We start from the raw sequence: 21,290 nt of genomic DNA on the forward strand, positions 1-21,290 counted from the left end.
TGCTGAAAGATGTCCTTTGGGCCTTGGGCTTGGTGGATGGGTCTTTGGTATAAGTTAGTAGAACTAATTATTGGAGAGAGATCTTAGTATTTGGACCATGGCCTACTCCATAGCAAATCCAAGGCCAGGGAACACAAAGCAAGACAGGGGTCTTGACACTGAGAAACACGTGTCCTCACTGCTTAGAAATCTTCAAATCATTCATTGCCAGAAAGAGCAAACACCCATGGTAGGAACAACCTTTCGGAAAACGTGTCTTCACTCAGACGTTTAGTTACAGCTCTTTCCGCTAGCTGATTTCTGGCAGCACCTGCTCGAGAAGTAGCAGCGCTCCAAGCGGCAATTCTGAACATTATATGCCAACACACTCAATTTTCTCTCAGTAAAACTCGATTTTCTCCATTAATATAAATCAGAAAACTTTCTTGTCATATCAGTCGTGAAGAATGTCAAATACTGATAAATTACAGGCCCGTGTCAATGAACTGGAGGCCGAACTTGCACAGTATCGGCAACAATATGGTGGGGTTTGTCGTGAAAAAATAACAGAAATGAGCTCTGAAGTTGTGGATTCCAATCCTTACAGGTGGGTGCAGTTTGTTGTGTAGGTTACAGGTGGGTGCAGTTTGTTTGTAGAGCTCTGCATGTACTGGTTTGCCTCACTTGTATTGTGAAGTACCTGCTGGTTGTATTGTGTCAACCAGTGACTATCCAGATCTAGTGTGACTCAAACACTTGTCACTTACAGGCAATCAGCCGGACATACTGTCACATAGGCGTAGGCCTACCGGTCATTAGGACTGCCAGTTAGCCTAAATGGTTCATCGTCCCACTGGACTGGACATCACCAGTGTCGGCTACAGACCGATGTAATGTATTCAGATGGCAATTCCAAGTAAATTGATTCCAGATGGCGCAGCAATCATATGGCATTGCGATGTAATGAGATTGCGCGGTTCCAAGTCATTTCTCATTCCAGATTACCAGACGGCACAGCATTGCATAGCCTTCCAATTTCCAGGTTCACAGAACTGTTGACATTCAATCTACATAACAAGGCCCCCGTTCCTGTGATTAAAGGCCGACAGTATCTTCCCTTGTTATTTATGCATATAAACTTTCGTTCTGATTTTCTTCTCTCAAATTTTCAGTCGATTGATGGCCTTGAAGAGGATGGGCATTGTGGACAACTATGAGGTGAGATATGAGGCCCACACTAAAGTTTTAAACTTATCATCCCTGTGAATTGACTCTCTGTCTTTGTCATACTGAATACTTTGAACATTTGTGTACTACTAGGCACTGTAGCTATTTCATGATAAACTGCCCACAAAAAAGCCTGTATTGTCTGGAAAAAGTGATTACCCCTGACCTACATGTACATAATAAGATCTATGGCTTTGCAGAGAATCTGTGATTACCCCTGACTTACATTATAATATCTTTGCAGAGAATCCGTGATTACACTGTTGCAATTGTGGGTGTTGGAGGAGTTGGGAGTGTGACAGCTGAAATGTTGACGAGATGTGGGATAGGAAAGGTGGGTACAAACTCATATGGCTGCAACATCTGACGCTCTTTGGCTCAAGAGAGCATCTGAAATAGGCTACCAGACCTATAGAGGAGATAGGCCTGGCTCTGTGGTACAGTGAGTCATCCACAGATTGAATGCTATATAGAGAAGACTAAATCCAATTATTTGTTTCATCAACTTACTACTGTTAGTGTTTCAGCAAGAAATCTGCAGAGGCTTGGCAGAAACGGGCACTATTCAAAAAAGTACGGGTGCAGCACCAAGATTTAAAAGGAAATGCATTGGCCACTTGTGAAAAAGGGCAGGGTAATAAGAGAAGGTTGAGAAAAAGGCGGGGTGCCACGCCATGCTGAACATTTGAGCTGAAACACTATACTAATTGCTGTTGCAATCCGAATGTTGTTACAGTAAATGTGTCTTTTTGTTTCAGTTGTTGCTGTTTGATTATGATAAAGTGGAGTTGGCCAACATGAATCGTCTCTTCTTCCAACCACATCAAGCAGGACTATCGAAGGTTGAGGCTGCGGAAAAAACACTCAGGTACGAATGTTCAAACATTTCTATATCGTCTGTGATGAAAATTAGAGGTATAAGTTTATCATGTTATAGACTCGGACATTGTGTTTCAAAAAGTACGTTGACACAGGAATAACATTTTATTGAATCTTTGTTCTTTCAAAGACAAAAATTCATTCTTGATCATAAGTTTTACATTCCTTTCGAGCATTTACAATTATGTTTTGCAGAAATATCAACCCGGATGTAGAATTTGAAGTACACAACTATAACATCACAACTATGGATAACTTTGACCATTTTATGAACAGGATAAGGTGAGTGACATCCTGATACTGATTTACATAGAAGCTGTTATAATATGATATCATATTGGGGTTTGAAACCACATTTGGAAGTCAATCTAGACTCCTCGTTGAAATTTTTTCACCTCAAGGAGTAGGAGGCTGTCCAACATAAGCAGGAGTATCATCCTTCTCACACTTGACCAGAACTCTTAATCATGGATAAGTCGTTCAGTCCCTAGTTGAATTGGCTGCCATTTTCTCCAAAGAGAGAGACTCGTCCATTTCTTTATTAAGACTTTTAAGACTTCTGGTCACTCAAGTTTGTGACATGTTTAGAATAGTGCATTAAATCCCTTAACTGTTTTATCTAAAGTAGTATCTGCTGTATTAAACAAAGATAAACTTTACAATTTTATCAGATTGTCCCTAACATCTGCTTTCTCGTTGCAGCCATGGACATCTTAGAGGAGATAAACCAGTAGATCTTGTGCTGAGTTGTGTGGATAACTTTGAAGCCAGGATGGCAATCAACACAGTAAGTAAAGATTTGACAATATCGTTTTCCATATCTTTGAAGTATTGAACTAAGAATGTGCTGTGCCAATGCCTTGGAGGTACTGTAAACCGGGTCATGTTTGTGAAGTTTTCCATCATTTTTCACTTGATCACATAATGGTGCTTACCTGCTAAGTTGGTAATTGTGACTTTTTTACATTCTTCACCGGTAAAGTTATTCATTGTCTCTATTATCACGTAAACTTTTTGTGTTCCAGGCTTGTAACGAGTTGGGACAGACATGGATCGAGTCAGGCGTGAGTGAAAATGCTGTCTCCGGTCACATACAAGTCATCAAACCAGGGGAGACGTCTTGCTTTGCTGTAAGTAGGTTTCTCTTTAAGACATATTGTGGGCTATGCTGTTTTCACCACAAGGCGTTCTTCAATGTTATCAGGTTGGCTTGGGCTTTCTACAGCCTAATTCGTGGCAATGACCTAACATTCTGCATTTCGTAATGCGTCATAGTACTATGCAACATGACGTCAACGGACGGGTATTTTGGTCTATCGTAGTGTGCGTCATTGCACGTTAGCCTGGAATACTGGTCTCCAGGAGTAAAATGGTTCTTTATAATGATAAATGATAGTCAAATGATGAACTAAATTCTATGATTTTCGTTACAGTGTGCTCCCCCACTTGTTGTAGCGACCCACACCGATGAGAAGACGTTAAAACGTGAAGGTGTGTGTGCTGCTAGTCTTCCAACCACCATGGGCATCGTAGCAGGATTTTTAGTACAGAATTGTTTAAAGTAAGCAATGCGTTGTTCTCTGCTCAAATCGTTAATTACAGTCCTGTGGATTTGTATATATCATCCTGGAGAAATTTAAGAGGGAACTTTCAAAACTATTGCCATCGAGCACACTGGGCATGTAAAAGTAAATAATTTGTTAACTGAATGCAAAATTCATTAATGTCACCCAAGTGTCAAAACTCTCACAAAATCTTATGAATTTTTCCTTTTTAGGTATTTACTAGAATTCGGTGAGGTCTCCTTCTACCTTGGCTACAATGCTTTACAAGATTTCTTCCCCAAGATGTCGATGAAGCCCAACCCGAGCTGTGATGACCGTTACTGCGCAAAACAACAGAAAGCATTCCAGGTGAGAGAACTTCCCATGGTCCTCAAAACTCTCCATGGTCCTCAAAACTTTCAATGGTCCTCAAAACTCTCCATGGGCGTCGAAACTTTCTATGGTCCTCAAATCTTTCCATGGCCGTGAAAAATTTCCATGGTCCTCAAAACTCTCCATGGTCATCAAAACTCTCCATGGTTCTCAAAACTTTCCACGGTCCTCAAAACTTTCTGGGTTCTAAAGCCTGCTTCTCCTGAACTAACCTCTGTAATCAGGAGACCTCCCTATCAAGGCCAGAATTGTCAGCCCCAAGGCTGTCCTTAGGGGGGAGGGACTAGGATTTCCGTGAATTTTGACATTTCTGTAAATGAATCAGATATTTTATGTTTCTCATTTCCAGGAGCAAGAGGCCCTGAAACCAAAGCCTGTGGTGGAGGAAGTGAAAGAAGAAGAAGCCTTACATGATGAGAATCCATTCTGTAAGTTATCAGAGGGTCATTGGGGCTGGTGTAACTCGCATTAGGTTGGGGCACTGGCTACTTAATCAAGGCTCAGGAAGGGGTCAAAACATTTTAAAATGTCCGTGAGTGGTTGAGATATAAGAAAAGGAAAGAATCCACAAAAGTCCCTTTAAGGTGACCCTTATGTAGTGTAGTCAAGTTGATATAAGCATTGATGAAATCACCATTCTCATTTGGCGTCAAATGACCTTCAAATGACCGTGGGCATTGATGATTCTGACATGGCCTGAACCTCATCCTCTGATTTTCCCTCAAGCAATTCAACGCCTCCTCCCCAAGTTTCCCCCCGGTTTCAGTTCTTCCTAGAGTCCCTGGTTACCGTGGGTATACCGGTTTCAACGCCTTCGGGCAATTTACAATTGTCTTCTTTCTTTCTCTAGTCATAGAGGTGGTGTCGGAGACAACTGAAGAGGAACTTCAAGCTGCTGAGGGGGAACAGCCAGATCTTGTAGCTGGAGTAAAAGTGGCATACACAGTCAAACAGCCTGTGGACGAGGTATGTAGTAATTCTTAGCAAACTACTGCCATCACCGGTATAATTGAAAAAAATAAAGGAAGTGCTTCCGCGAGACATCTTCAAAACCAGGGCCAGTTTTGTCACTGCTGTTAACTTAACCAGGCGTTCTCTCCTTTAAGTGAAGTAAGTCCATTATAGAGAACTTGTTTTTGAACAACGAAGCCTTCGATAACAGATAAACCAAAGAAAAGCTTATTATTATCATCAAAAAACTTTAATTGTATCTTTCAGGGAGGCGATAGTACAACTGGTGCAGAGGCTGGGACAAGCTTAGACGATCTGATGGCACAGATGAAGAATTTATGATCGGTGCTAAACGAAAATATCATATAGACATTCTAATTGTACATGCACATTCTATTTATGGATATCAAAGGGCGATAACCCCAAGTTGTGGTCGGTGCTAAAACGACAATATCATATCGACATTCTATCAGTGCGTGCACATTCTGTGCATTCATGGTTCAGCATCTTTTCAAAAGGACGATAGTGCCATTTTTTGTTTATAGTGACAAAATGTGTTTTGTGAATTATATTTATGGATAAATGGGTACATTCTATTAGCAACAGAAAACACCCAATATCATATAGACTAACAACATTATCATATGGACTTGTATGGACATTCTTTTTCAAAAAGACCCTGCTTGTTGCAAAAAGACAACATCATATAGACATTCTATCTGTACATGTATGCTATTAACCCTTTTACTGCACTGAAAAATAAAATGATGATATCGATATTTACCTTTTGTGTGTTATTTCTCCCAAAGCATCTCCTCGCAAAGGTAAAAAGGTAACGCGCCCTTAGCTCCTCTCCCTTAGTATCTCTCCTTGGGCCAAATCGAGAGTACTTCTGAGGGTCAAAAGTTACCATGCCTATAGGACCTCTCCTTGAGTCATCTCTGAGGGTTAAAATGTACCATGCCCATAACATCCCTCCCTAAGGACCTTTAAGAATAAAAAGGCACCCTGCCTATATTGCACTTCTCCTTGGGTCAACTATGAGGGTCAAAAGGTACCATGCCCACAGCATCCCTCCCTAAGGACCTATAAGAATAAAAAAGGCACCATGCCTATATTGCACTTCTCCTTGGGTCAACTATGAGGGTCAAAAGGTACCATGCCCACAGCATCCCTCCCTAAGGACCTTTAAGAATAAAATGGCTCCATGCCTATATTGCACCTCTCCTTGGGTCAACTATGAGGGTCAAAAGGTACCATGCCCATAACATCCCTCCCTAAGGACCTTTAAGAATAAAAAGGCACCATGCCTATATTGCACTTCTCCTTGGGTCATTTCAGAGGGTCAAAAGGTACCATGCCCATAGCATCCCTCCCTAAGGACCTATAAGATAAAATGGCACCATGCCTATATTGCACTTCTCCTTGGGTCAACTATGAGGGTCAAAAGGTACCATGCCCACAGCATCCCTCCCTAAGGATCTATAAGAATAAAAAAGGCACCATGCCTATATTGCACTTCTCCTTGGGTCAACTATGAGGGTCAAAAGGTACCATGCCCACAGCATCCCTCCCTAAGGACCTATAAGAATAAAAAAGGCACCATGCCTATATTGCACTTCTCCTTGGGTCAACTATGAGGGTCAAAAGGTACCATGCCCACAGCATCCCTCCCTAAGGACCTTTAAGAATAAAATGGCTCCATGCCTATATTGCACCTCTCCTTGGGTCATCTCAGAGGGTCAAAAGGTACCATGCCCATAACATTCCTCCCTAAGGACCTGTAAGAATAAAAAGGCACCATGCCTATATTGCACCTCTCCTTGGGTCAACTGTACCTATTCACCCTCAGAGATGCTTTGGGAGAGAGGCAAGAGGCATGCATGTCTCTCTCCCTAAGCATCTCTGAGGGTCAAAAAGTTACATGCCTATAGCCTCTCTCCCTAAGCATCTTCGAGAGTCAAAAAGTACAATGCCTACTTCCTCTCTCGCTAAGCATATCTGAAGGTAAGAAGGCACCAGGCTAATAGAGCCTCTCCTGTAAAAAAGTACCAGGCCTATAGCCTTCCTGTGTCATCCCCGATGGCCAAAAGGTACCATGCCTAATGACCATCCCCTTTTGTGATCTCTGAGGGTCAAAAACAAACCTGGCCATAGCCACTCTCACTGGTCTGTGCTTGAGTACAGCCAACGGTCTACGGCACCAGGTCTCCTGTGGTTAATAGAGATACCCAGGACACTTGGGTACCTTTTGACCCTCCAAGATGACACAAGAAGAGGTGCTGGGCGTGGTACCTTCTTGCCTTCAGAGATGCTGAGAGAGAGACGCCATAGGCGTTCTACTTTTTGACCCTCAACGTTGCTTACTGAGAGAGGCTATGGCCAGGGTACTTTTTGACCCTCAGAGATGACAAAAGGGGATGTTCGTTAGGCATGACACAGGTTATGCATGGTGCCTTTTGACCCTCCGTGATGACACAGGGAGGTGCTATTGACGTGTTACCTTCTTACCTTCAGAAATGCTTAGGGAGAGTGGCAGTAGGCATGCTACATTTTGACCCTCAACGTTGCTTAGTGTGAGAGACTATGGCCAGGGTACTTTTTGACCCTCAGAGAGGCTCAAGGGGAGGTTCATTAGGTATGGTACCTTTTTTCCCTCGGGGATGACACAGGAAGGCTATAGGCCTGGTACTTTTTTACTCTCAAGAGTCGACCATAGGAGAGATGCTATGGGCATAGTGCTTACCCGCGGAGATGACACGAATAGCAACCCTCCCTAAGAATCTGTGAGATTATACAGCATCATGCCTACAGAACCACTCACTGTGTCATCTCCGAGTGCCAAAAGGTACAGAGCCCATATCCGCTCTCCCTAAGCATTTCTGAGGGTCAAAAGGTACAATGTCTATGGCTTCTCTGCCGAAGCATCTCTGAAGGTAAGAAGGTACCAGGCCAATAGCGCTCTAATCAGGTCACTACTCTATTGCGTGCACTAGGGTGTCTTGAAAGGGTCTACTGGAGTTATCATAACGCCAGGGACAATGTCAAAACCTGTGTTGTTATACCCATATCAAATCTCCGGCGACAATGTCACTCACTACCACATGTATGTCTTGATACTCTTCAAGCTGGTTATCAAATCTCTATGGACAATGTCACAACCTTTGATGTTATACTCGTTCAGTTGGTTATTAGATCTCCTTTCACTACCTCCGTTTTAAATACTTTTGCAGGTAAAGTGGAACTTCCCTCAGTGAATTTGGTCCCAAATTGGTTCATTCAATTTGACCTGTCACTGGGGTGCAGGGTCTGGAGGTCTACTGAAGTTATTAAATCGCCAGGGACAATGTCACATCCTGTGATTTTATACTCACCTCCCAGCTGGTGGGACAATGTCACTCACTACCTGGGTCTTAAAACCCTTCCAGCAGGTAATCAAACCACCAGGGACAATGTCACAACCTGTAATTTTTTACTCTCTGAGCTGGTTATCAATATACAGTTTACAAACTGATATCACTTTCCAGTTATTTTAAAGCTCAAAGACAAAAGCAACATAATTCACAATTGAAACCTTTTATTAAAACATTTTCTAGACATCTGTAGAAAACACTTAGTCCGATAAAGTTATCTGAAAATGAAGTATTAGTACTATTATTGTAAATGACCCAGAGGGCAAAAGGTTATTGATATGTTAGACGCTACTATACATGTACATGGCCCATTTTACACAAATTGCATGCAGTTATTTCGAAGTCAGTGTACCCGTATAATTTTTAACTCAGTTTATCCAGTTAACATGCAATTAATTTTTGTAGGAACTTTTTGTTATGTACCCTATAACTCAGTATATCCAGTTAACATGCAATTAATTTGTGTAGGAACTTTTTGTTATGTACCGTATAACTCAGTATATCCAGTTAACATGCAATTAATTTTTGTAGGAAATATTTGTTCATCTGATGTGATTCCCTAACTCTCATCATGATGAGAGCATTTTTACTCTGCCCCCCCCCCCGAAATGCTGACACAGATGCTGTCACAGCCTGCAGGCTTCGAGAAGCTGTTTCTACAGTGACTTTGATGCCACACACTACAACTAGTTTCTAATCTACTGTTAAGGTTTTTTTATTCGACTGGCATTGTGATGTCACAGTACAGAAGTTCTTTCTGGACTGTCCCAACCAGAAGTCTCTTGTTGTATTCGACTGCAGACGTTGAAGCCTGGACAAGGGATCCATCGTCCGATAGAATCTCCACGATGTCGGTGATATTCTCATGGTCCATCTTAATACGGAGTACCTGGAACAAAAATATATTCAGAGCTGGGAGTGTATACACCATAATCATACCCTGCTGCCATAATCCAAGTCAGATTGCAGGTGCGAGTTGTACAACTTGTATAGGCAGGTGCAGAACAGGGGAGGGGTTCAGGAGGTTCTACCACCCCTCCCTCCTCGATGGGCTAGGTTCTAATGAAAACCTGGCCTGTGAATGAGGTTTCCATGATAGCCTTACCGAAATGTATCGGTTTTAATCCGCCTGTCTGGTTGGTTGGGTGACCGGAACCACAGGTATTTCTTATGTGGCTTAATTCATAATTAACTTTTATCAGTGCGTCTTTATGCGTTTGAGACTGTTGTCAGTAATGTATGCCCTATCCTACTAACCTGACTACTGGCCTGAACATCAGCGTTCTCACAGTGTGCAACTATCTGCCAGCCAATAGGATGGGCACCAGTCCACAGGGCTCCAGTCTCGTCAACAAAGATGTTATCAGCTCCAGTGTGAAGATTATGGGACTGTAAAATAATCAAACAAAATCAGTCAATCGGTAGAAAATTAATAATATTGATCATTTCCTACTTTAACTGCTTGCATCCATTGGACCTTGATCACATTCAATAGCAAGGACAGCCATGGGAGTGTCCCCCCTGTAGGCTGTAAAGTGCCTTGCAAACAAGCAATATTTGTCTGGCCTCTAGTGGCAGTAGTGCTGTTGTTTCTTACCTTGACAAGCTCCAAAGAACCAGAGTCCAGTATCTTATAGACGTTGAGGAAGCTAACGTTATTGATGAGGTAGAGGTACCTGAAAATCAACGTTTGCAAAAGCTGAAAGATTTTCACTTAGTGCATACCACTGCAGTTCCTAACAAGATGTTGTGATTGGCCCAATTAGCATGATCAGTAACAATTACAGTCCTGATATCACTTACTTTCCGTCCCGAGATTTCGCCAATCCATTTGTTATAAAGAAACCAGTTGGGATGACGGCTTTGAAGTCTTTGCCATTGAAATAGAAAACGCCACCCCAACTCAACATTAGGATGCTCTCGATATGCCGCTTCCACTGGACGCTGCTATAGAAGAAGTTCGAGGCATAAAACGTCTCGCCACTCATCATCACGACATCATTGAACCTGGGGAAATATAAATAGCGTTATGCAAGTAGAACCTGTCTATTAAGGACAATCTCGTGACTGATAAGGGCTGTCCTTAATAGAGAGGTAGAGAGGACAATGCAATGGACAAAACCAATTTGGGACCAAACCTAGTGTCCTTAATAGAGAGTTGTCTGCTTTTGGGGGTACAATGGGCACAATGCCATGGTGCCTAGGGCTCTCTGTGTTCGGGGCGGCATGGCATTACAACACTCTGAATATGCCGAGAAAGAGTACTACATACATGCCGATCATTGGATCAGAATAGCTCCTCACGTGTGTGAATCTTCCATCGGATAACCTGAACTCGAACCTCTCGACTCGGTCTGCTTCATAGTTCGGATGGTTCACCACGAGGACGATCACAACGCCTGGAGAGAGAAAAAGATTGGAAATAGATACATGTAAATAAATCATTGTTGTGTTTTTGTAGTTTGGAGCCGGGGCTCGATCCTGTGCAGTTTCTGGATGAACTAAAAAGAGCCATTCTGAAATTCTCACCTGAATTTTTCTCCTCCCACAATGAAATCCCATGTGGGGTGAACTTCTCCATGTCAATGCTGCCCTTTTCCTGCATGTGGATCTTAAGAGGGGTCACCTTGATCTCGGGACGCTTCATGTCAAAGAGGAGGATTTGGCCCTTTCCCTTGCTGAAGCTTGGGTGGTCCCCATTTACAGCTCGCGCAGAAAAGCCCTAGAATATAACAAATCAAACCTTAGATATTTCACAACATCATTATAAAAATGCTAATTTAGGGGTTAGAAAATATAACATAAAATTCAAGCTTTCATATCAAACTACAATCATCATGTGCCAAATGGCTACCATGTCAACTGAAGTGGAATGTTTTTTTTATTTGTGCCGTGGTAAATGTAAAAAGTAAATATTTGTCTGGTGGCCCGTTTTAATTAGAAAGATCCCAAGGACAGTTTCAAAATGCATGATCACTCAGAGAATCCTCTTATGCCCTGGCTGATATGTTCTCTTTCTTTAAAGCTCAACTGCATGCACAAAACCAGAGCGTCCCATGCGGCAATAGTAAGAAATTCAAACGATCGAAAGGTCCTTCTGAATACGGCCTGAAACATGATAGACCTCCAATGCTTCGAGCTGCCAGCAAATATATCTTATATGAATGGCGATTATGCTTTATTTTTGAGAGATGAACCAGAAATTTTCTCAAGTACATGTAATAGAAGAAGATACCAAGACAAAGGTGAACATTGCTAAGAGAAAACGTAGACTCCGCATACATAATCACGCACAGCAAAGACTTGACAATGACTTTCTTCCTGCAGTTGCCCACTGGAAGCCGCTCAAAGATGTTGAACAAAGATTACACACAAATGTTTGCACATTCTATTGGCGTATAAAACGACAGGCATTTGAAGCGGCCCAGTGGCCTTGAAGATAAGAGTGTTGGCATATAAAACCAGAGGTCTCGAGTTCGAGTCCCGATGAGAGGACCTCTTTATTTTTTTCCTTCCAGAATTCTCTGCGAAGGTCCGCATCGTCCCACGGCTTGCTGGTTCGTGAAATCAAGGCGCATGCGAGGGATCATGGCGCATGCGATCATTATTGAACGTCGCAGCACAAAATAATTGCTTGTTTGCATGCTGCTTTACCGATGTGATGAATACGAGACCTCCTGATGTCATTTCCATATCTTCCGAGCCATACTTCACACCGTCGACAAGCTGGCAGGGTCCAGGAAGGTGTTTGAATATCGTCTTGTGCAAACCCAACATGTGGCTGCAATGAAACGTTTCAGTTGATAATGTTTTATTTAAAGATGTGAATTTATCACTGAAATGTTATCTGAATACAGTTAAAGGGAGACTATAGGCAATCTCACTTGAATTGTCGACCCAAAAAGCTTAACAATTAAAGGTGGACTATAGGTAGGTAATAGATAGATGGTCAAATTGGTTGTCTTCAGGTGAAGATTATGCACGGTCAGGAGCCTGGGTTGCGTTCAATTCAGTGATAATTATATTCCTTATACAGGCATTTTGAATAGTGGAGAGATCCCTAACTCCCCTTATAGAAAACTGCATGGAAAACACTGGCTTGGCAATATCACATCAAAAACAGTCTGGCATAGACACAAACATTTCCCTGTGGATTGTTGAGTTTTTTTCTCGTGGAGAAACTCCAGGTCCAGAGTCACCCGATAAATCTTTCGACACAATGACAAGATAGTTAGTTTCAACCACTTACAGAATGTTGACCGCTTTATAAAGAACAACTGCCAGGACAACAGTGCCGATGGCACCACGCAAAGACACCATGTTTACTTAGGCAAGATGGGCACTTGACATTTGCCTGAAAATGCAAAGTTTTAAAAAATGATGAGAAAAACGATGAGAAGAACAGAGGAAATTTCTAGCATTTGTACATTGATGGGGCATTTGTAACCACATCCCCTATAGGGAGTAGGCTACTGGTAGAAACCCTGGAGCTAATTTCGAAATAAGCTCCAGGGGTTCTGCTGCCAGTAGGGGACAGGGTAGGCTACAGATGCCCTTAGTCGATCATTATGAATGATTTCGATGCCAATTTTGGTGATTTTATTTGGGAATGCAGAACATGCCGGCCAGCAAGAGGGTGGGAATTTGAGGTTTTTGTTCCTGCTGGTGTAGGAGGCCAATGGAAAACTCACAGGACGCTCTACACATTTTTTAGCTCAATTGAAATTGAGAGTGAACACAGCTAGCAAATGACGACGTCAATCACGCATTATCAGGTGCACAACGTCATTTGCTGGCTCTGTGAGCTGATTGGTTCAGTTATGCACAAACCGTACCATCGCCATATCGCATTATCGGTATATCCGGGACTAAAGTGCGTTGACCTATTTATCTGTTCATTCGGAAACAGGGACTAGGCCTTGGTAATGGTAGGCCTATGGTATGCGTATGCATTGGGGTATGATATTATTATTATTTATAACTTCTGGAATTTTTTAATTTCTTGTAGAACTTTTTGCCTCAAATCCCTGTGGATTCTGATACCGCCTGTTTCACACCCGGGGCCTCGAGTATTGGAAATCTATTTTGGCAGAGAGAGAATATCGAAAACCATTTACATGTACATCGTATATGCTTGGAGAATGGAGAATGGATGGTGGTTCAGGGTTAGCTGTACAGTCAAAATGCGGATATTTACAAGGAATATTTACATGAATACATGACATATTCGGAAACACTACCTACTTCTTTTATTGCCTCACAAGAGAGAACATGCTAAAAATACGAAATACGGCACTTTTCACGGCAACACAATTCAAAAGCGATTTATTTGCATTACAACAAGCAGACGCCCCAATGTAGGCCAGACTGTTGTCCCGCTCGTGCTTCCACTATGAGCCTTGGTGTTGGAAATTTATAACTAAACGCCTTGGTAATTGTGACTCGGTCTCTGAACGAAAAGCAGACATTCAGGCTTTCTATTTTTGTTTGCATGGTTACTGTCCTACGGCTCAGCAAATATGTTTCACTGCTTCTTCACATAAAGAGAAAGAAAAAAGTCTTTGACCAGTGACCATACTTTACATTTTTGCATCCTTATTGCTTAGTCCCGAATTCATCAGGATAGCCAAATACAGATTGGTGGTGGTATAATCAAAAGCAGAATTTCGAATGCTGAGGGGAGAGGCTACGGGCATGGTACCTGTATGATTGAATCGAGTGGTGTATGCCAGCGACCCATGAGACCAAGCTAAGTCACATACCCATATTGCTTGATGGGGCTTTGTCACAACAACATAGGACAAAACTCCAGCTTATTTAGCCTATTTTTAAACCCATAATGATATATGCCACAGACCCACATGGGAACATTCTGATCACATACCATAGACCTATTAGACCAAGTTGGGTTTCGTGCCAATCGCTTGGTTTGGCATTGTCACCTCTTTGATAATGACATCCTCTCTATCAAGGACACTGGTCTTGGTCGTAAATTGGTTGTTTCCATTTGATTTAACCTCGCATCAGGTCACCTCTCCATCGAGGTCTCTAGGCCGTCTTGAGAGGGTCCACTTTAATTATCAAATCGCCAGGGACAACGTCACAACCTGTGATTCCATACTCTTCCAGCTGTTTACCAAATCTCCAGGGACAATGTCACTCACTACCTGTGTCTTAAATACTCTTCAAGCTGGATATCAAATCTCTATAGACAATGTCACAACCTTTGATGTTATACTCGTTCAGCTGGGAATTAGATCTCCTCATATTTTAAATACTCTTGTAGCTACAGTGGAACCTCCCAGCGGTTTTGGTCCCAAACGGGTTGTTTTCATTTTGATTTTGAACCTTTCTAATCCGGTCACCTCTCCTTTGAGGTCACTAGGGCGTCTTGAGAGGGTCCACTGTAGTTATCAAATCACCAGAGACAATGTCGCATCCGCTGATTTTATACTATCCCAGCTGGTTGTCAAATCTCCAGGGACATTGTCACTCACTACCAGTGCTTTAAAACCCTTCCAGCTAGATATCAAACCGCCAGGAGGGACAATTTCACAACCCGTGATTTGTTACTCTCTGAGCTGGTTATCAAATCTACAGTTTACAATTTACAAACTGAGATCACTTTTCCAAATATTTTGAAGCTCAAAGACAAAGGTAACATAATTTACATTTTGAAACATATTTATTGGAACATTTTCTAGACATCTGTTGAAAAGGTCTAGTCCAATCAAGTTATCTCAAAATTAAATTGTAAATGACCCGCTGGGCAAAAGAGATAACAGATAACATGAAATGATATCAATATGTTAGACGATACTATATGTTGTATACAAAATGTGAAGCATTTTTGTAATTTTCTATTGTAACTAATATCATTCATCATTGAATAAAACAGCCTTTACTTATTAAACAAAATAGTGATTTTGATTATTTTGCATAAACTTCATTTATGGCATTTATTTTTGTTACAAGATCTTTTTGAAGATAAATGATAATTTTATGGTGTAAGCCACCGATATCAACAAGGGAAATTTCGTATGCAGCATTTTTCCATTCACACTGTAATACATTGTACAAGAAAAACATTTTTTAGGTCGCACAAATTATTATATCATATCTGAATAGTATAAGTTTAATACCCAGAAACTCAGTATATCAAGTTAACATGCAATTAATTTTTGTAGGACCTTTTTGTTATGTACCCGTATAACTCAGTATATCCAGTTAACATGCAATTAATTTTTGTAAGACCTTTTTGTTATTTACCCGTATAACTCAGTATATCCAGTTAACATGCAATTAATTTTTGTAGGACCTTTTTGTTATGTACCCGTATAACTCAGTATATCCAGTTAACATGCAATTAATTTTTGTAAGACCTTTTTGTTATTTACCCGTATAACTCAGTATATCCAGTTAACATGCAATTAATTTTTGTAGGACCTTTTTGTTATGTACCGTATAACTCAGTATATCCAGTTAACATGCAATTAATTTTTGTAAGACCTTTTTGTTATTTACCCGTATAACTCAGTATATCCAGTTAACATGCAATTAATTTTTGTAGGACCTTTTTGTTATGTACCGTATAACTCAGTATATCCAGTTAACATGCAATTAATTTTTGTAGGAATTTTTGTTATGTACCCGTATAACTCAGTATATCTAGTTAACATGCAATTAATTTGTGTAGGAACTTTTTGTGATGTGATGTGATTCCCCAAAAATCTCATCATGCTAAGAGCACTTCTAATCTGCCCCCCCCCCCCCCGAAATGCTGACACAGATGCTGTCACAGCATGTGGGCTTCGAGAAGCTGTTTCTACGGTGACTTTGATGCCACACTCTACAACTACAGTGTAGTTTCTAATCTACTGTTAAGGTTTTTTCTATTCGACTGGCATTGTGATGTCACAGTACAGAAGTTCTTTCTGGACTGTCCCAACCAGAAGTCTCTTGTTGTATTCGATTGCAGACGCTGAAGCCTGGACAAGGGATCCATCGTTCGAGAGAATCTCCACCATTTCGGTGATATTCTCATGGTCCATTTTGATACGGAGTACCTGTTACCAAAAAAAAGATGTTCAAAGGCTAGAGTGGATACACCATAATCAAAGTCAGATTGCACCATAATCCAAGTCAGATTGCAGTTGTGAAATAAACAGCTTGTATTGAAGGCAGGGGCAGAACAGGGAGGGGTTCAAGAGGTTCTATCCCCCCTCCTCAACGGGCTAGGTTTCCATGAAAACCTTAGGTGTGGATAAGGCTTCCATGAAAACCTTGCCTGTGAATGAGGTTTCAATGGAAACATGGCCTGTGATCAGGGTTTCCACTCTCCACAATGAGTCGGCTTTGATCCGCCTTAAAAAGTAAGGTTGGTCGAGTGACCCAACTATAATTCACTTCTAAAACAGTCGGTCTTTATGTCAGTAATTCATGTCCTATCCTACTAACCTGACTGCTGGCCTGAAAATCAGCGTTCGCACAGTGTACGAATGTCTGCCAGGGGACAGGATGGGCACCGATCCAGAGGACTCCTGTCTCGTCAACAAAGATATTATCAGCTCCAGTGTAAATGTTATGGGACTGAAAATAATCGAACAACATCAGCCTATTGGGAGCAAAATAATTAACATTTATCACTTCCTACTTTAACTGCTTGTATCCATTGGACCTTGATCGCATTCAATAGCAAGGACAGCCATGGGAATGTCCCCCTGAAGGCTGTAAAGTGCCTTGCAAACAAGCAATATTTGTCTGGCCTCTAGTGGCAGTAGTGCTGTTGTTTCTTACCTTGACAAGCTCCAAAGAACCAGAGGCCAGTATCTTATAGACGTTGAGGAAGCTAACGTTATTGATGAGGTAGAGGTACCTGAAAATCAACGTTTGCAAAAGCTGAAAGATTTTCACTTAGTGCATACCACTGCAGTTCCTAACAAGATGTTGTGATTGGCCCAATTAGCATGATTAGTAACAATTACAGCAGATTTTGTTCACAGCGGCAGTTAATATCCGGTTACACAATCCATCTGTTGGACTTCTTCGGCAAATGACAAACTTCCTCGTCACATCAATAATACTCCCGATCACTTGCCATCCCTGGATTTTGCAAGTCCATTTGGTGCAAGGATGACGGCCTTGAGGCCACCCCACTTCAATATCATCACAAAGGACAGCATTGACTAAGCCTGTCTCAACTGACTGAGTTTTAGAAGGAGTTTGAGGCATAGAAAGTCTTTTCACTCGTCAAGACCACATCATTGAACCTGGAGAAAAGATACTTTTGTTCCCAAGCAAACTAGTCCTGATATCACTTACTTCCCATCCCGAGATTTCGCCAATCCATTTGGCATATAGAAACCAGTTGGGATGACGGCTTTGAAGTCTTTGCCATTGAAATAAAAAACACCACCCCAACTCAACAGGATGTTCTCGATGTACCGCTTCCACTGGACGCTGCTATAGAGGTAGTTCGAGGAATAAAAAGTCTTGCTACTCGTCATCACAACATCATTTAACCTGGGGGAAATATAAATAGCGTTACATGTAATTCAAAAGAAAGCTGCAACTGCAATTAGTATAGAGGCAACAGATAGTCTTCTTGATGCTATACAGGATGTAGTTTTATAAGTCAGACTTTTAAAAAACAACCAAAAGCCAACAAATTTAACTATTTACATGACGAGGACCAACAGGGACCTTAAAATCCAATGTTATCTTATTTCAAATGCTTTTTAGGGGGCAAGGCATATTTTTGGGGTACAAAGGGCACAATGCTGTGGCGCCCAGGGCTGTGTTCGGGGCGGCATGGCATTACGACACTCTGAATATACCTAGAAAGAGTACTACATACATGCCGATCATTGGATCAGAATAGCTTCTAACGTGTGTGAATCTTCCATCGGATAGCCTGTACTCGAACCTCTCGACTCGGTCTGCTTCATAGTTCGGATGGTTCACCACGAGGACGATCACAACGCCTGGAGCGAAAAAAGATTGGAAATAGATAAATAAATCATAGTGTTGTGTTTTTGTAGTTTAGAGCCGGGGCTCGATCCTGTGCAGTTTCTGGATGAACTAAAAAGAGCCATTCTGAAATTCTCACCTGAATTTTTCTCCTCCCACAATGAAATCCCATGTGGAGTGAACTTCTCCATGTCAATGCTGCCCTTTTCCTGCATGTGGATCTTAAGAGGGGTCACCTTGACCTCAGGATGCTTCATGTCAAAGAGGAGGATTCGGCCCTTTCCCTTGCTGAAGCTCGGGTGGTCCCCAACTATAGCTCGAATAGACATGCCCTAGAATATAACAAATCAAACCTTAGATATTTCACAACATCATTATAAAAATGCTAATTTTAAAAGGGTTAAAACATTTAACATTAAATTAAAGCTTTTATTTCCAACTACAACATTTCAAACTACAATTATTATCAAAGTGCAAATGGCTACCATGTCAACTGAAGTGGGATGGTTTTTTTTAACTATACCGTGGTAAATGTAAAAAGAAAATATTTGTCTGGTGGCCCATTTTATTTCGAAAGTATCCAAGGACAGTTTCAAAATGCATGGTAAATCACTAAGAGAATCCTCTTATGCCCTGATATTTTCTCTTTCTTTAAGTCAAAGCCCTAACCAACGAGTGACTTTTATTACTTATCTGCAGGTAGATGCGAAGTTGAAATTCACTGGGTTTGATAGTGGTTGTGACCACCGACTGCGACGGCCACCACAAATTAGGGATCATGGAGCATGCGATCATTATTGCACGTCGAAGCAAGAAAAATTGCTTGTTAGCAGGGCACTTTACCGATGTGATGAAAACAAGACCTCCTGATGTCATTTCCATATCTTCCGAACCATACTTCACACCGTCGACAAGCTGGCAGGGTCCAGGAACGTGTTTGAATATCGTCTTGTGCAACCCCAACAGGTAGCTGCAATGAAATGCTGGTGAAGGAGGCCAATGGAAAACTCACGGGGTAAAAGGATGCTCTACACATCTTTTAGCTAAACTGAGAGTGAACACAGCCAGCAATTATTCATAATTAGGTGCAGAACGTCATTTGCTGGCTCTGTTAGCTAATTATTGGTGAGTTCAGTAATGCGCAAACCGTACCACTACCATCGGTATCCGGGACCAAAGTTCGAATTGATCTGTTCATGAGTGGCTGTCTTGCCCGGGAACCCACGAGACCGGAGGCTTCTCTGTCGATTGATGAGTATCCATTAAATGTTGAAAATCTAGATCAAGAGTTACCCTTAAGGCTCAGTAGAGTTAGTTTCAACAACTTACAGAATGTTGACCACTTTATAAAGGACAACTGCCAGGACAACAGTGCCGATGGCACCACGCAAAGACACCATGTTTACTTAGGCAAGAGAGGCACTTGACATTAATTTGCCTGAAAATGGAAAGTTTTAAAATGGTGAGAAAAACGATGAGAAGAACGGAGAAAATTTCTAGCATTTTGTACATTTACAGGGCATTTGTACCCCGTCCCTACTGGCAGAAGTTGACAGTGTACAGATGCCCTCCTTCATTATGAATGATTTGGATGCCAATTTTGGTGATTTTATTTGGGAATGCAAAACATGCGAGCAAGAGGAAGTGGGCCGGGAATTCGAGGTTTTAGTGTTCCTGCTGGTGAAGGAGGCCAATGGAAAACTCACGGGGTAAAAGGATGCTCTACACATTTTTTAGCTAAACTGAGAGTGAACACAGCCAGCAATTATGCATAATTAGGTGCACAACGTCATTTGCTGGCTCTGTTAGCTAATTATTGGTGAGTTCAGTCATGCGCAAACCGTACCACTACCATCGGTATCCGGGACCAAAGTTCGAATTGATCTGTTCATTCGGGCTCAGGGATTTGGTATTGGGGTATGATATTATAACCTCTGGATTTTTTTCATTTCTTGAAACACTTTTTGCCTAAAATCTCAGTGGATTCTGATACCGCCATTTCACACCCGGGACATCCTGGATTAATGGAGATATGTGATGTCAGAGAGAGAATATCCAAAACCATCTACGATACATCGTAGGCCTATAGGCCTATGATTGGAGAACGGATGGGGTAATTTTTGCACTCTGCTAAAATCACACCATTAAACGATTTACAAGGAACATTCACATGAATGCAAAAGATCTTCAGAATCACCAGATATGCTTACCTTATTGTCCGACAAGAGAGAAAATGCTAAAACTACGAAATACGGCAACAAGAGCGATTTACTTACATTGCATGTACAACAAGCAGACTCCCGAATGTAGGTCATGATCAACGAATGATCAACGAATGAACTTTTATTGACTGAGACCTTGATAAATGCAGAAATCAAACAAGTGCATGAGTACGGGCGAAGGCAACCACTCAAAGTGTCGTCTAATGACACCCAGTGAAAGCAATAAGTAATCAGGTAATTAACTTAACAAATATTTGTGTACATCATACCTGTCATCTTCATGACTTCATGACAATGACCTATTGAAAAGATAACTACCTTGGTCTTAGACTCATTTATAGACAGTTTCCAAAGGTAACGATATCTTTCCATTAGGTTTAGCCCCTCTTGCAGCCCAGAGGCAGAATCAGACAAAAGAATAGTATCGTCCACATACAACAGTACAAGCAACTTCAACCTTACGCCTAACTCATTCAAATTCAAATTTCAAATACAGAGCAAATAGAACGGGTGATAAATCCTCACCCTGCCTTACACCCATTTGACATGGAAATGACCCTGAAGAACCGTTTGGGATTTTGATTGAAGACTTAGATCCATCAACAAGATTCATCATAACTCTGATAGCTTTACATTTGATGTCAGCCTTACGTACTTTCTTTCAACAACCCAGTTCTCCAAACGGTATCAAAGGCCTTTTTATAATCAATGAA

The 21,290-nt window shown here is 41.5% G+C and overlaps 2 protein-coding genes across 2 annotated transcripts; one reads left to right on the top strand and one right to left on the bottom strand.

Moving 5' to 3' along the window:
* The first annotated feature begins 350 nt into the window (after positions 1 to 350).
* LOC135499603 (ubiquitin-like modifier-activating enzyme 5) lies at positions 351 to 5,750 on the top strand. Its single transcript, XM_064790472.1, has 12 exons — positions 351 to 586; positions 1,152 to 1,197; positions 1,451 to 1,540; positions 1,965 to 2,074; positions 2,281 to 2,367; positions 2,788 to 2,872; positions 3,111 to 3,215; positions 3,519 to 3,646; positions 3,863 to 3,998; positions 4,372 to 4,450; positions 4,873 to 4,988; positions 5,241 to 5,750. Exons 1-12 carry the CDS (start codon positions 447 to 449, stop codon positions 5,313 to 5,315), a joined length of 1,197 nt encoding a protein of 398 aa, XP_064646542.1. The 5' UTR covers positions 351 to 446; the 3' UTR covers positions 5,316 to 5,750.
* Positions 5,751 to 8,533: 2,783 nt separating this feature from the next.
* LOC135499421 (uncharacterized) lies at positions 8,534 to 20,715 on the bottom strand. Its single transcript, XM_064790165.1, has 18 exons — positions 20,632 to 20,715; positions 19,685 to 19,793; positions 19,199 to 19,325; positions 18,495 to 18,687; positions 18,243 to 18,369; positions 17,708 to 17,908; positions 17,183 to 17,261; positions 16,844 to 16,975; positions 16,288 to 16,452; positions 13,597 to 13,660; positions 12,636 to 12,711; positions 12,041 to 12,167; positions 10,916 to 11,108; positions 10,659 to 10,785; positions 10,190 to 10,393; positions 9,984 to 10,062; positions 9,644 to 9,775; positions 8,534 to 9,275 (listed from the first exon to the last, which is right to left on the bottom strand). The coding sequence occupies exons 2-18, from the start codon at positions 19,753 to 19,755 to the stop codon at positions 9,102 to 9,104; spliced, it is 2,271 nt and encodes a 756-aa protein (XP_064646235.1). The 5' UTR covers positions 19,756 to 19,793; positions 20,632 to 20,715; the 3' UTR covers positions 8,534 to 9,101.
* Between the last annotated feature and the right edge of the window lie 575 nt (positions 20,716 to 21,290).

Source organism: Lineus longissimus, chromosome 15 (assembly GCF_910592395.1).
Source record: "Lineus longissimus chromosome 15, tnLinLong1.2, whole genome shotgun sequence".
Taxonomy (NCBI): domain Eukaryota; kingdom Metazoa; phylum Nemertea; class Pilidiophora; order Heteronemertea; family Lineidae; genus Lineus; species Lineus longissimus.